Source organism: Syzygium oleosum, unplaced genomic scaffold (genome assembly GCF_021117445.2).
Source record: "Syzygium oleosum isolate NSW1041296 unplaced genomic scaffold, Sole_v2.1 Sole_v2.07, whole genome shotgun sequence".
Lineage (NCBI taxonomy): Eukaryota > Viridiplantae > Streptophyta > Magnoliopsida > Myrtales > Myrtaceae > Syzygium > Syzygium oleosum.
Genome location: NW_026607491.1, coordinates 3,773,606 through 3,787,555, shown reverse-complemented (window position 1 = coordinate 3,787,555; position 13,950 = coordinate 3,773,606). Strand labels below are relative to the sequence as shown.

Here is a 13,950-nt window from a genome sequence, read left to right as displayed (position 1 = left end):
ACTTTTAATTTGTTCAATATGGTCCCTGCACTTTTGGTACATGTTCAATTTAGTCCCTGAACTATATGAAAATGTTCAATGTAGTCTTTATATTAATTCAAGTTCAGGGACCATATTGAAGATGTACTAAAAGTCCAGTGACCAGATTAAACACATTAAAAGTTCAAGGATCACATTGAATATTAAGTTAAAGTTTAGAGACTACATTGAATAAATTAAAAGTTCGAGGACCATATTGAACATTGGGCCAAAGTTTAGGGACTGTTTTGCTCATTATTCCTAATTTTCGAGCACCAAATTCTTTTTTTTTTCATTCATTTACTCAAATGTCCGTTTGCCTGTGTTTTTTCAAGTGGTGCAAATGGCTCAAAATGCACCATTTTTTTGAAGCAATGACGGCACCGTTGTGCTTAGCAATTAGCATTGCTCCAAAAGTTATGCCTTTTCATACGGCGGACAAAAAGATGATGGATGAACACGTTTATGCTATCATCTTCACTTTCTTACAAGATAGAGGGTTACTTGGTTAGAATATAAATCTCATAAAGACACAAGACATAAAGACAACGTGAAAGAAACCGAAGGCAAATAACAAACCATCACTCGCACCATACACTCCGTCTTCGACCGCCATTTATCTCCCCGTCCCCGGCCTCCGGCCTAACCGAGCTGCCAGCTCAAACAATTCCTTTCGGTTTCTCAAGAAACAACTCTGCCTTAGCCGGCTCCATCATCTCCACCACATGACAATCGCATTCACCTTCGAAAAAGCCCACCGATTGGAAGCCGGGAAAATTAACAAAAAAGTTCTAAACCTATTGTATTTTTGTCAATTCAATATTAACATATTTTAATTGTGTCGATTGAGTTGTATACATTTTCACATTTTGCTAATTGAGTCCATCCAGTCAATTTTAAACAGAAATCGTTGCATGGTTGTATTTTCCATTTTTCAATACGCTAAAGCTTTACCTTCCCATCACGGGAACTGAAGCTCCAATATGTGTGGGTTCAACCGAACAACGATGCAAAAGAATCGAAGTGGCATGTCGTGAGCAATCCACCGTAACTCAACTACAATATTGGTTTCCAAGACGCATATTTATTCGGAAATCTTTTAATACTAAACTTAAGGGACCGTCTTGCCAACCAAAGCTCGACTCCCATCAATGATTGGAACGAGAAAGAGTGCAAAGAAAAGTATCACGTCAGATCTATTGCGGTTGGAAATTATGCCTTTTCATATGGCTGAGATAAGGATGATGTACGAACACATTTATGCCACTCGTCCTCACTTTCTTACAAGATACAAGGTTGGTTTCTATTCGATAGATGGTATCCGTCTACGACCGCCGTTTATCTTCCCGTCCCGTGGCCGCCGGCATAGCCGCGCCGCCTGACGGCTTAAACGATACCTTTCAGTTTCTCGACTAACAACTCTGCCTTAGCCGGTTCCATCACCTCCACCCCATGATAATCGCCTTCACCGCCGAAAATGCGCACCACGTCTACGCCCTTCGCCTCCAGCTGCGCCGCCAACTCCCTCTGCTGATCTATCATCGGATCTCCGCCACCGGCCACCACCACCACTCGCCACCCTTTTACTTTCATCCTCTCCCACTCCTCCGATCTGTCCACGGACATCGGATTGCAATACTCGTGGTCCCGGTCGGCGCCGGCCGGCAGTGCCAGCTCCCACAGCAGGTCCGCCCCGTTCACCGGCAGGGTTGGGTTGTTGAAAAACCTCACTTCCGACTCGGTCCTCTTGGACCTACCGAAGCCAGGGTGGTGCAAGATCAGGCCTCTGATCACCAAAGGCTCCAGATCGGCCGCGGCGGCGCCGCACGCGCGCAGGCCCACGTGATATGCGATGTTCCCCCCCGCGCTCGTGCCCATCAGGAAGCACCGCGAGAAGTCGACCCGCTCGCGAAGCCACTCATCCTCAGCGGTCCTGACCCAGCGGAGGGCCTCCACGGCGTCGTCGTAGGCCGCGGGGAGGCGGTGCTCCGGAGCGAGGCGGTAGCTGGGGGAGACGACGACGGCACAGAGCTTCGCCGCCATGAGGGAGCAGAAATCGTGGTTTACCGTTGCGGACGGGGTCACGAATACGAAACCGCCGCCGTGGTAGTACACGATGAGCGGTAGCTTTTGGTCCGGCGCTGGTGACGGGGGAGGCACGTAGATCCGGGCCCATGTGTTGTGGGTCGGGTCGAGTGGGACATCCTTGGTGCGGACGGCGGAGGGCTGGTCGGGATCGGGCTCGGCGGGGGTAGTTGCAAAGTCGAGGCCGCGCGTGACCGTGCCGTCAGGGTTGAAGACGAGTTTGAGGTAATCGTGGGCATCGACGGCCGGAACTGGATCAGGGTTCGGCTGATGACCGGCCATGTTTGCTTTGCTGCGAGGAGTGACAGGAAGAGAGAAACGGGGAGACTGTTCTTTTGTAGCCGTCCCGAGTTCTCTGAGAGTCAAAAGGTCAAACGCAGTCGAGCGTGACGGCCACGATAAAGGATTTTGGCTCTGTCCACCTGTCTCTCCGCCGCCATGCACGACCCTGACCTCCCCTTCGCCGTGCTCGCCAAGGACGGTCCCAGCGGGCGTTTTGGGCCAGCTCAAACTGCCGGGCCAGGCCGAGTGATGTTGTGTTGGCTGTCATGAAAGTAGCTCAACTCTTAAACAGAGTTATACAAAGGATTAAGCAGAGGGTTAACGACACGGTTAAGAATAAATCAAACAGGTCCGGCAAACGGCACGGTCATATTATAGATTCCGTGGCTTCTCATCTGCTGAAGGACTAATCTCCGGCACTATACATGGTTTGCTCTTGGCCCAACCGCCCGATCGCATCCCGACAACATAAGTGAACTTTAACGGGAAATTCTAAGAGAGACGATGTTGTATATCGATCCGAAACTTAGTTTTCTTGGGTTTTGGTGTTTCCACAATTTAGTCCTGTATCTTTTACTTCGTGCAATCGAATCCTCGAACCTTTCTTGATTTGTGCAATCAAGTGATTTGTTTACCAATTGCGATCAATGCTATTGAATTACAATTTCTTTTTCTCTTATCTTTTCCCATTTGTTTCTGACCATTCGGCACCGAATTAGTATCGTGAGTCATTTTTTATCACATAAGCAGAGCCCTATTATGAATTAATAAGAACATTTGATTTATGTTTACACCAAAAAAATGGCTAGGTTCTCGATATAGATAAAAGCACGTGACTAGTATATAGAATATCACCAAGCACGTGCCCTATTGTCGACAACCCCAAGAAATTTTAGAGGTGAGCGGTTTTAGGATTAGTCTTTCCACGTAGAACTTGGAACCTACCTTGTCGAAACCGGTTTCTCAATTTTTGGAATCTAAAACTTAACCTGCGTACCCCGGAATCTACTTTGTCAATCGACTATGGGGTTTACTCAAGAACCGGTCAATTTCTTTTTCTTTTTTTTTTTGTTTCATTTTCATTTTTATTTTTTGTTTCATTTTTAGTTAAGCAAAATGAAAGTGAATTTATGACCCCAAAAAATGAAAGTAAATGCAACAACAAAAATCCCCATTTGTCATTAGCATCAATCCATAAAAGATAAACACGTAAAATAAATTAAACAATAAAAAAATTAAAACACGTAACATAAAAGCTAAAACTTCAGTTCTCAATCATGCATGAAAAAATACTTCGAATTCTAACCACCTAAAATTAAGAGAAACAATAAACATAGTTGATACTTTAATAATAGTTTTTAATTTAAACGAGTTTAAAGCAACAACACCTTATAGTTTTGCGAAATCAATCAACTAGATCACCCCCTTTGAAACTCAAACACAAAAAAACTAGTTGGTCATTTAATCGGAAGGAGTCATTGAGTCACCCAAATAGAGATTGCTAGATCATTATATATATATTTTTTGTCAGATCTAGATCATTATATGACAAGGTAAATTTAAGGTGTTGATGAGAAAAATATTTAAAAAAAATTAGAGAAGATAAGAAATGTTAATAATTTGTAAATCGGAAAAAAGATTAGTAATTTCTTACGAGTGACGGTAAGCCATCAACAAGTGATTGGAAAATCAGGGGGCGCGTAACTTTTTTTTTTTATCAATAATTGTTTGACACTTGCTAATTTTTTTCCAGAAATTTATCAAGATGATTTGTAGTTTTTAGAATGGAACAATAGAATTTCCCACAGAAAAAAAAAAACAAAGGAGACTAATCGAGCAAAGGTTAAGAAAAGTCTTGCTAGTCTTCAAAAACTTTGGAAATATCCAAGCCAACTCAAGAGTCCCAATCTCCACGGGCTCTTTGAATTCCAGCTAAACTCGGTGAACTTTCCGAGGCCTGCTTAGAGAAAGAACATTCAGAAAAGGATATGCCTCTTGGATTCGTGGGCTGTACTCCCACTCAAAGTACAAGTGCTATCGACAGAAGTTGAGAATGGTAAGCCTGACAGCAACGTCACACTCCCGATACGGTTCCCAGTTTCCGGTTCGATTCTTATCTAGGAACGGAAAACCGAACCGCACGTTACCGGTTCCACTTTTTGGGGAATTGGGAATCGGACCGGTAACCGTATCAGTTCGATTCTGTTCCCGATTCTACCATGAACCCATGTTCACCCGTAAGGATTATTATCGATATTATTGCACATCGATGACCATTCTTGATTAATTGTGATGTATGACGATGGATGGTTAACAATGGGCGACAACAGCATCGGTTAATAATGTCTACAGATCATCGATTAAGGCATTGGGAGAAACTTGAAACGCATGGAGGGCATCGAAGATGCAATTATAGGCTTGAAATCACTGGGGAATAGAGCGAGGGAGTTCGTAGAGCAACTGACATGCAATTCTAAAGGAATAATTGTTTGAAGTCAAGATCATGTCATGAGGGTATGGGCACAAAACTTTCCGAGATAAGGGAACATGGTTACAGCCGCAAGAAAACTGCTCAGAGATGGTTATGGCACGACCACTATAAATACCATCGTTCGTCTGTTGGTAGACCCTTCTACACAAACAAATAAATCTACTATTTCTCACTCATCTTTTACTTTCCTATACTGCACTCGTAGTCTCCAGACTTACGTCGTCGATTAAACTCCGACGTGTTTCTTAACTATAGTTTCCAGATCCGCTACGTCGATTAAATTCTGGCATGCATTTCTATCTCGGGTGTTTCGTCGGTAATGATATTCCGACGCTATATCTCGACCTTCTCAAATTTTGTCACTGATTAAATTCCGGTATAATTTTTTAACATTTGATTTTGTTAAAGTGGTCGTATTTTCTCAAACCTTGTGGTCGATTAAATTCTTGGCACAAATTGTATTTGTAACGATTCCATCTAAAGTAAAGTTACCGTTGTTTCTTATCTACATGTGATATTTTCTATTTGGAATGTCGCTACAAAAACGATCTCTTGTGAAAAATATTTTGCCGCGGGACAATTTCCGATGAAATAATTTCACGAATTTAAGGAAAATCCCAACACAGCTCAGCGTGTGGTCCAGTCCAACATCGGAGAGTCCGAAAAAAGTCGGCGCCTTTCATTGGCCAGGCTGCGCTTCCAGCCACTCCAATTTTTTTCTTTTTCCTTTCTTTTTTATTTTTATTCCAACCTTTTTAATATAAGTCAGAGAAGCTCCATAAAATTCAAAAGGCCAGCGACACAATGCCTGACAAATCACAGGTGGCGACACCTGATTGGTGGAGGCCGAGGAGGGCCGCCGTGTGGTCGCGCGCGTCGCGCCACCGAATTTCTCGTCGACCTCCAGTTTATCGCGAGAGATTGAGACATCGCGAAATCTCTTCCTTCCAAGGTGTCCCGGGCGGAGAGGGACGGGCACGTTGGGGACGGACATTGCAACGAGAGGAGCAAAGCTTTGACTATCTCGTCAAAAATAAATACATTTTTTAAACAATTACTTGTATAATTTGAAATAATTAATTAATACAATAACAATAGAAGCATACACGAAGACATCTTTAAGTTTTTAGAGATTATATTAATAGAGGTCTATCCCGATTTAATATAAAGTATTAAAATCACTCGGAAATTTTGCATACGTGAGTTGTGGGTTATTTCTTTCTATTGTGAATTCGGAACTTATATATATATTGGTAAACGCCAAGAAAATCAATAAATATTGATAAAATAAATCCCGATTGCAAAGTACTAAATGAAGGACGAAACCGCGATTCGCGTACGGTCAAAGGCAGTAATAAGGCGACTTCTTAAATTCGAACCAATTTTCAATTTTTAACGAATAACTTTTATATAAGCTAAATGGTCGAACAGTTTTCTTTTTTTCGTTAAACTCTTTTATCTACTGTTCTTGCCACGTGCAACAAGTTGTGGTGCACAACGATTCGAAAATGTAAGATGGTATAAAACATTACAATAGTTAATTATCCCAATACCAAGGAAAAAGAAGTGAAGACTGTCATCCAATTATATAGGCCAATCCATTAATAATCATCATTAATTATCGCTTTATCCGATTTATCAAAGCAAAACCGCATAAATGATATACTAAAGGCAATAATCCCACGTTTTGCGCATGATTGATCAATCAATTCGATGCAATAACCTTAAAAACAACAATACCCTATTTTTGGTAATTAAATGTAGATTTATATCGTTACCATATATAGGCTTAGCCTAACCTTATCAAGCTGTTCTTGGAACCACGGCAGGATTTAATTCCTCGAAGGGTATTAAGACACGTGGCGCATCTAGAAGGGCATGTGAAGAATCGTCAAATTTATTATGACAGCCAAGAAATTAAGATGTATCTATTGCCAAGAAGTAATAAAGTGGAATTTGAATTTCTTTTTTATTTTTCTTGCTGAAACATTTTAAAAAATTATAAGAAAAATTGCCCAAAAAGTCTTAAACCTATTTTCCGGAGGCCAATTTACTCCTAAATATTTTAATCGTGCCAATTTAGTCCTAAACCTTTTGATGATTTGCTAATTTAGTTCTAAACATTTTGATGATTTGCCAATTTAGTCCTAAATCTTTTGACGATTTGATAATTTAGTCATAAACCTTTTTATGATTTGCAATGTAGTCCTTTCGACCAAATATCTAAATAATAGGTTTATAACTAAATTGACAAAATTTCAAAAGTTTTAGAACTAAATTGACACAGAGAAAGGTTTAAGACTAAATTAGCATAATTGAAAACTTTATGACTGAATTGTCTACCGTCCAATAATTTTAAGACTTTTTAGACAATTATCTTGTAAATTTGATATAATTTTCTTAACAGGAAAGAAAGAGAAAAAGAAAAAGGGTGGCTTCAAACCGACACGTCTTAATGGACAAGCAACTTTTCTCCTCCACAAGAAGCCAAGTGACAAGGATTAAGGAGGGATTCAGAGCCATTGACCAACTTTAACTTTTCTTTAGTCGGCAAAAATTCAAAAGCATCAAGCGATCAAAGATCAAACTGAGTACAGTTTGTCATTGGTAAGAAAGTGGAAAAAGGAGGGAAAAAAGGAGAAAAAAGAGAAGGAAAGATTCCTTGCCACTTCTGACCCAAAAACTAGTGGGTACAAGTCAAAGATGGGATGCCCCCCAACATCATTTATGAATTTTAATTACTAATAGTAGTCTAATTTGAAAATTCTCACTTTTTATTTGTTTTGGGATAATTCTGTTTTTGGTCTTATAACTTATGCCGATTATGCAATCAAGTCCTTTGACTTTTGATGCGTTTAATGGAATCTTTTGATTTGTGCAATTGAGCCTTCTAATTGTTAACATGCTTATGGTACCAACGCACTAGTTAACATGGCATGTTTAAACATTAAAAAGGAGAAAATGAATACAGATGTTTTACAATCAAAATACAATTCTAACAAGTCAAGGAAAACAATTCTAACAAGTCAAGGAAAAGGAATTCGAAAGAGAAAGAGATAAAAAGTTTGAGGGAGGGAAGAGGTGGCTGACCACCATTGGTAGTGGTATGAACCACCGACCCGGCTTTAATCCATTTTCATACAAATGCAAATCCAGTGATCCATATCTGACCCGATTCATATCGCTAAAATACTTCCATATTAAACCTAATCTAGGAAAAATCATACCCAAACTAAGGTAAGATTGCGGAGCAATCAATCGCGAAATTAAGTGAAAGTGAGAGACAGTGAAGAGAGACAATAGAGGTGGGATAGATCTAAGTAAGTTATGAACCCATTTAACACTCATATATTTTAAATTTTATCATTTTAAACCCATTTATGAATTGAATATAAGTAATCCATATAACAATTCAGCTAACCAAATATGGGTCAAGTAATTGGTTTTAACTCTGGCCAAGTTCACATGACCCAAACAAGCGTCTTGTGTTGGCGAAATCTCTACTAGGATGAATTGTGGTAGAGATAGAGAGGCTACACGAGTTTCAATCAAACTTCGGACCGTCAATCATTCCCCCAACAAAAGTCAAGATTTTGAGTCTCATATTTGTAAATCTCTCCAGCATGTCGTTTTCACTACATTCCTATTTGTACAACGGCCACCTCAAGCTACGCAAATTTGGTGACTCTTTAAATTTCATTGTAGTCATAGACCTCAGAAACTTGAAGGACAATTTCTTCTTCAATCAAGGTTTTGCGAGATTTGGCCGTGCGAGACCCTCATTCATTTGGATCGCGTGACCTCGCGAAAGCTTGCTAAGGTTGAGCAGGGGTGGCGGTGTGAACCGTCGTCGGTGGGGCTTGGCACCGTCACCTCCTTCACTTCCTTTGATGTTTTTTATTTTCTCTAATTTTCTAAATTTTATCGTTATTTTTAAACTTCTCTATTCATTATCTCTTTTTTTAAATGATTAAACCTGCCATGTCAGCTGCCGCGGTTAATTTGATTAAATATGTCAATAATTGAAAAAACTCGACTGCACAAATCATAAGACTCAATTGAACAACTCAAAAGACGAAGGTTTCGAGTGCCGATGAATACCAAAATGGAATGATCCCTTTTGCTTATAAGATGCTGTACATAAATAAAATATTCCGAGCACAATTTTCGAAGGATCCCTGCATATTCATGTCAACAAAAGACAGCCCAAGAATCAACCTTGTCGTAAAAGCATAAAAGGAGAAAACGAGAAAAACTTTCTAGACTGCCTCAAGACTTGTCATCGCATCGACGATTAATTAACATTAAATATCGGCTCCACGAGATAATAATCTCGTTAAACTCTCCAAATCAAGCACTAAACATCAACGACGAGAACTTGAAAATAGCAAGTGTGAGAGACAGAGAGATAAGGAAAGCAGAGGCCTCCGTTCGTGTCCGATCTCTTTCCCTTGCGGAATCTCCAATGTATTTCGTTTCATCCCTCTTCCTTTCTTCTCTTGCTTGCCCGATCGAATCCGCTATCTCCCATATACAATTTCTTAAAATAAGACGAAGGGTAATCCTTCATTGCCCAATTGCTTCTTTTTTATAATGTTCTTGTTTTTACCCATTTGAGCTGGGGACATTGGAAGGAACAGAGCAAAGAGATTTGACAGAATTGAACAGAGAGGGAGTTGATGGGGATCTTGCATGCGTACGAGGATGCGGTTCAGATCAGCGAGTCGGAGAAGGCGAAGGACACGACTGTGATCACTGTGAGTTGTCCCGACAAGACTGGACTGGGGTGTGATTTGTGCAGGGTCATCTTGCTCTTTGGGTTGAGCATTACCAGAGGAGGTGAGCTCTCTGTTTTCGGTTCTTGGGGTTTCTGTGTTCTCTGCAATGCTGTTTTGAAGGGAAACAGATCTGTGCTCATGAGTCAGTGGTTGTTCGTTACTTGCGTTTCTCCCGTTTAATTTGCTATATTTATCTGGGTTTTGTTATTCATTGGAAAAGGATGAAATGGGTCATTCAAAGAATTCACGATCCTCTCTCGAAGTTTTGGTTTTTCTGGAAATATTGGATTTGAGGGCTGGAGTAGAATGAATGCATGCCATTGTGAGTTTTGTTTCAAACTTTTCTGGAGACCTCCAGTAAACCAAGGACGATGAGGATAAAATCTCTTACTTTTGAATGATTTTCCGATTTCCATTTGTAGGACTGAGATGCATAGGCAAATGGAGTATGTGTCACTGTGTGAACAAGATCTGATTTTGCAGCACCAAGAGCGATTCTGTTGTTTTCTAATTTCTTTTTCTGTTGCATATTCAGACATGTCAACGGACGGGAAGTGGTGCTACATTGTGCTTTGGGTGGTGGGGAAACCAACAAGAAGTTGGAGCTTGTTGAAGAAGAGACTGTTGGAGGTGTGCCCTTCATATTTTTCTATGTCAGGAATTGAGTATTACAGACCAGAGATGGATCAGCCCCAGCTCCATGATGTCTTCCTTTTGAAATTCTGGTGCTCTTGTGACCGTAAAGGTCTATTACATGGTGAGATTTCTCGTCCCCTAGGTCCCTTTTTGCTTGATATAGATTATATATCAGATCTAATCGGTCACACACTTTTCTAATTAATTATCAGATTTTGTTTCCACTGGAAAGTATGATAGGTATTAAAGTGCACTCCTGTTTCCACATGGGTACTGTTAATTCGCATTTTTAATTGAGGGTTTCTCTCCATTAGTTCAACAAAGCAGATTATAGTATGATCTATGTCTGTATATGATGTGCATAGTAAGAAGCTTAGTATATATCTGACAATAAATCGGGCCTGAAATGTTTATTAAGATGCGAGTCTGAACGGGAAACTAAATGCACAGTAGTGTAACATTCAGTCTGTTGAAATTGTTTCGCAACCATATGCAGTCATGATACTGTTCCTGTCCAGCATTTGGCTCCTATGCTACAATGAAGCAAATGCTTCTTGTTGTTGCCATCTTCACATTCCTTTCGCTAGCGGGTTAGCATATTTACATGCTAATTTATGATAGATTCAAATTCGTAGATTTTGTAATTTACTTCTCCATTTCAACCTCCTGGAGAAATTGCCATGTCAACTTTTACGTGACAAAATTAGCATTCTGAACTGATGTTTCCTCTTAAAAACATCATTAATTAGTCTCCTCAAAAAATGTCAACTTCCCTTTTCTTCCCATATTCGCTGACAAATGATTCTGTTTCTGCATTTTCTGTTTCCGATATTAGATGTAACAAGGGTCCTTTGTGAGTTGGAGCTAACGATAAAGAGAGTGAAGGTGTCCACTGCTCCAGATGGGAGGGTAATGGACCTCTTCTTCGTGACAGACTCCAGGTTTGATGTGCCGCCCCCCCTTTTTTTTATATCTTTGATCTTTTGTTTCCAGTGTTGCTTGTTTTTGCTTATTTGCTTTCTGAAAGACCTCAATCGCCCCTCAATATTTGAAGAATTTCGATTCTATTAATGGGAAGTGGAGAATTCCTATACCATAAGAGCTTGAGACAATCAAACTACTTGCTGAAAATACTCAAGAATCCTATATCTGACCTGAGTTTAGGCTTTTTAACCTAAATGGTTGGTTGATTAAGTTTGGCTGTCTTTGATGAGTGGATGGATAAGCCTATTAATATTTGAAGAACATCTGAAGAAATTTGATTCTATTAATGGGAAGTGGAGAATTCCCATACTATGTGAGCTTGAGCCAACCGAACTAATTGCTGAAAATACTTAAAAATCTCATACCTGACCTAAGTTTAGGCGGTTTAACCTAATGGTTGGTTGATTAAGTTTGGCGGTCTTTGATGAGTGGATGGATAAGCCTATTAATATATGAACATCCGAAGAAATTTGATTCTATTAATGGGATGTGGAGAATTCCCATACTATAAGAGCTTGAGCCAATCGAACTACTTGCTGATAATACTCAAGAATCCTATATATGACCTAAGTTTAGGCATTTTAACCTAAATGGTTGGTTGATTAAGTTTGGCTGTCTTTGATGAGTGGATGGATTAGCCACCCTACCAGTAGAATTGGAGGTTCAAATGTTTAACTAAAGAGCCAGATATTAGGAACCTAATGTAGTAAAATGGTCCTCTTAATTTTATCAAATTGATGTAAACAATCAGCTACATTGCCAAATATAAGCGACTTCCTACTTCTAAGTTCTGGCCATTACCATTGTCCAAGTTTGCTGTCGCATCACTTATAAGGTAAGTAGTCATTGTCAACTGTGTGGGGTCATAACACTCCATTTAGCGAAGGGTTCACTTATTATTGGGTGTATACTTAGTACTGTATGCAATTCAACTTGAAAGCATATAGATTCATTGGTAGAGCTCTTCTTTTGGGTGCTCTATGATCTGGATATAATCAATAATGGCGAGACCACTTGCGACATGGAACACTACGAATTAAATACACTTTAATAACTAAATCAAGGACGCTCAACCACTGAGCTTGGTTGATTCAGTTTGTGTCTCTCTCTTGTCCGAGATTATGTTCTAAGCTTTGAAATGCTTTCCCTATCATTATGTGCTGGGTGGGCTTCAAATGGGATGACCTTAATTTGACAGTAGTAATCTGATGCAAGATCAATTTGCCTTGTCCTTTCTATACTTTTGAATAGCTTGTCTACTTACTTGGGCAGAGCACTTCTTCATACTCAGCAGAGACAGGAGGAAACGATATGTCGTCTCAGAGATGTACTAGGGGACTTCATTCTTAGTTGTGAGATTGAAATGGCTGGCCCTGAAGTTGCTGCCTGTTCACAGGGATCGTTGTTTCTGCCATCTGCAGTTATTGAAGACATGTTCAGCTTAGAACTATCGAGCGAAAGCCCAACCGGCTCTCTTTTCTCTAATCCTCTATCTGTTATCATGGACAACTCCCTTAGCCGGTCGCACACGCTGGTTCAGGTCCTTTGTCAGGACCATAAAGGCCTAATCTATGATATTATGAGAACGTTGAAGGATTATAACATCCAGGTAGACATATATATGTTTCCAGATAGAACTAAGCATTCTGAAAGCGATTTTTTAAACTACTTGAGAGTTTGTAGATGCAACTCCACACTAGTCCTTGTGCTTTGATTAACTCGATTCAATGCTTTTCCCGCAGGTATCTTACGGACGGTTCTGTGAGAAAGCGAAAGGGAACTGCGAGGTGGAGTTGTTCATGCAAGTGGATGGCAATAAGATAGTCGATCCAAACAAAAAGAATGCATTATGTTCTCGTCTTAGAATGGAGCTCTGGCGCCCTCTTAGAGTGGCCGTCGTGAACCGGGGTCCAGACACCGAGCTGCTAGTCGCTAATCCCGTCGAATTTTCTGGAAGAGGTCGACCGCTCGTGTTTCACGACATTACGCTTGCTCTAGAGACTCTCAATACTCGGATCTTTTCGGTACTTTCCAATTCCCTTTCTAGCACTCTTGAGGAACGACTCAAGGTATAATCCATATAACCGTACGCTTACCCATCGCCATTTCCTTTTCCAGGTAGAAATTGGGAGGCACATGGTACGCAACCGGGAGTGGGAAGTGTATAGAATCTTGATCGACGAAGCCGATAGCTTGTGCGTGCCCAGAAAGAAGATTGTGGAAGGCGTGAAAAACAAATTGATGGGGTGGGAGTAGGTTGAGATGTTGATGTGAGTCAGTTTATTAGTCTCTCATCGCATTAGTGTACAGAAAATTGCTTTCAGTTTTAGCATACAAATCGCATCTAGATCATATAACGAGGCAATCACTGTATATCACGAGAAGCTAGGAGACAGATCATGACTAGGCCCTTACCCCCAACTGAGGCTATTTCCATCAGAATAACAGCATTCGCATATCATTGATGCATGTTTTTTACCACAGCAGCGTCAGTGAATTTCTTTTGGTGTCCTGATCCACTTTCATGTTAAGGATATTTCAAGGTCCGTCCCTGTCGTTTCTGATCCACGATATTGGTTAAGAGTGGACTGCGGCATTGCTGATGGGTCTATCTCTGATTCGCGTTGCGCTGCATAAGAGCTGAACTCGCACTACAAAAAAACATGATTATTTTCG

The 13,950-nt window shown here is 40.4% G+C and overlaps 2 protein-coding genes across 2 annotated transcripts; one reads left to right on the top strand and one right to left on the bottom strand.

The window, feature by feature from the left end:
- Positions 1–1,219: 1,219 nt before the first annotated feature.
- LOC115661639 (probable carboxylesterase 120) lies at positions 1,220–2,494 on the bottom strand. The gene has a single exon (XM_030583869.2). It carries the CDS (start codon positions 2,383–2,385, stop codon positions 1,405–1,407), a length of 981 nt encoding a protein of 326 aa, XP_030439729.1. The 5' UTR covers positions 2,386–2,494; the 3' UTR covers positions 1,220–1,404.
- A 6,735-nt stretch (positions 2,495–9,229) lies between these two features.
- On the top strand, positions 9,230–13,710 carry LOC115661634 (ACT domain-containing protein ACR10-like). The gene is made up of 6 exons (XM_056312900.1): positions 9,230–9,715; positions 10,190–10,411; positions 11,126–11,231; positions 12,547–12,883; positions 13,017–13,298; positions 13,393–13,710. The coding sequence occupies exons 1-6, from the start codon at positions 9,556–9,558 to the stop codon at positions 13,528–13,530; spliced, it is 1,245 nt and encodes a 414-aa protein (XP_056168875.1). The 5' UTR covers positions 9,230–9,555; the 3' UTR covers positions 13,531–13,710.
- Positions 13,711–13,950: the final 240 nt, after the last annotated feature.

What these genes read in the sequence shown, in the direction of transcription:
- LOC115661634 (XM_056312900.1), top strand. Translation starts at nt 9,556, where the DNA reads ATGGGGATCTTGCATGCGTACGAGGATGCGGTTCAGATCAGCGAGTCG. An exon ending in CCGTAAAGGTCTATTACATG is followed by an intron (nt 10,412 to 11,125) that starts GTGAGATTTCTC and finishes TTCCGATATTAG; the next exon opens with ATGTAACAAGGGTCCTTTGT. An exon ending in TTCTTCGTGACAGACTCCAG is followed by an intron (nt 11,232 to 12,546) that starts GTTTGATGTGCC and finishes TTACTTGGGCAG; the next exon opens with AGCACTTCTTCATACTCAGC.
- LOC115661639 (XM_030583869.2), bottom strand. Translation starts at nt 2,385, where the DNA reads ATGGCCGGTCATCAGCCGAACCCTGATCCAGTTCCGGCCGTCGATGCC.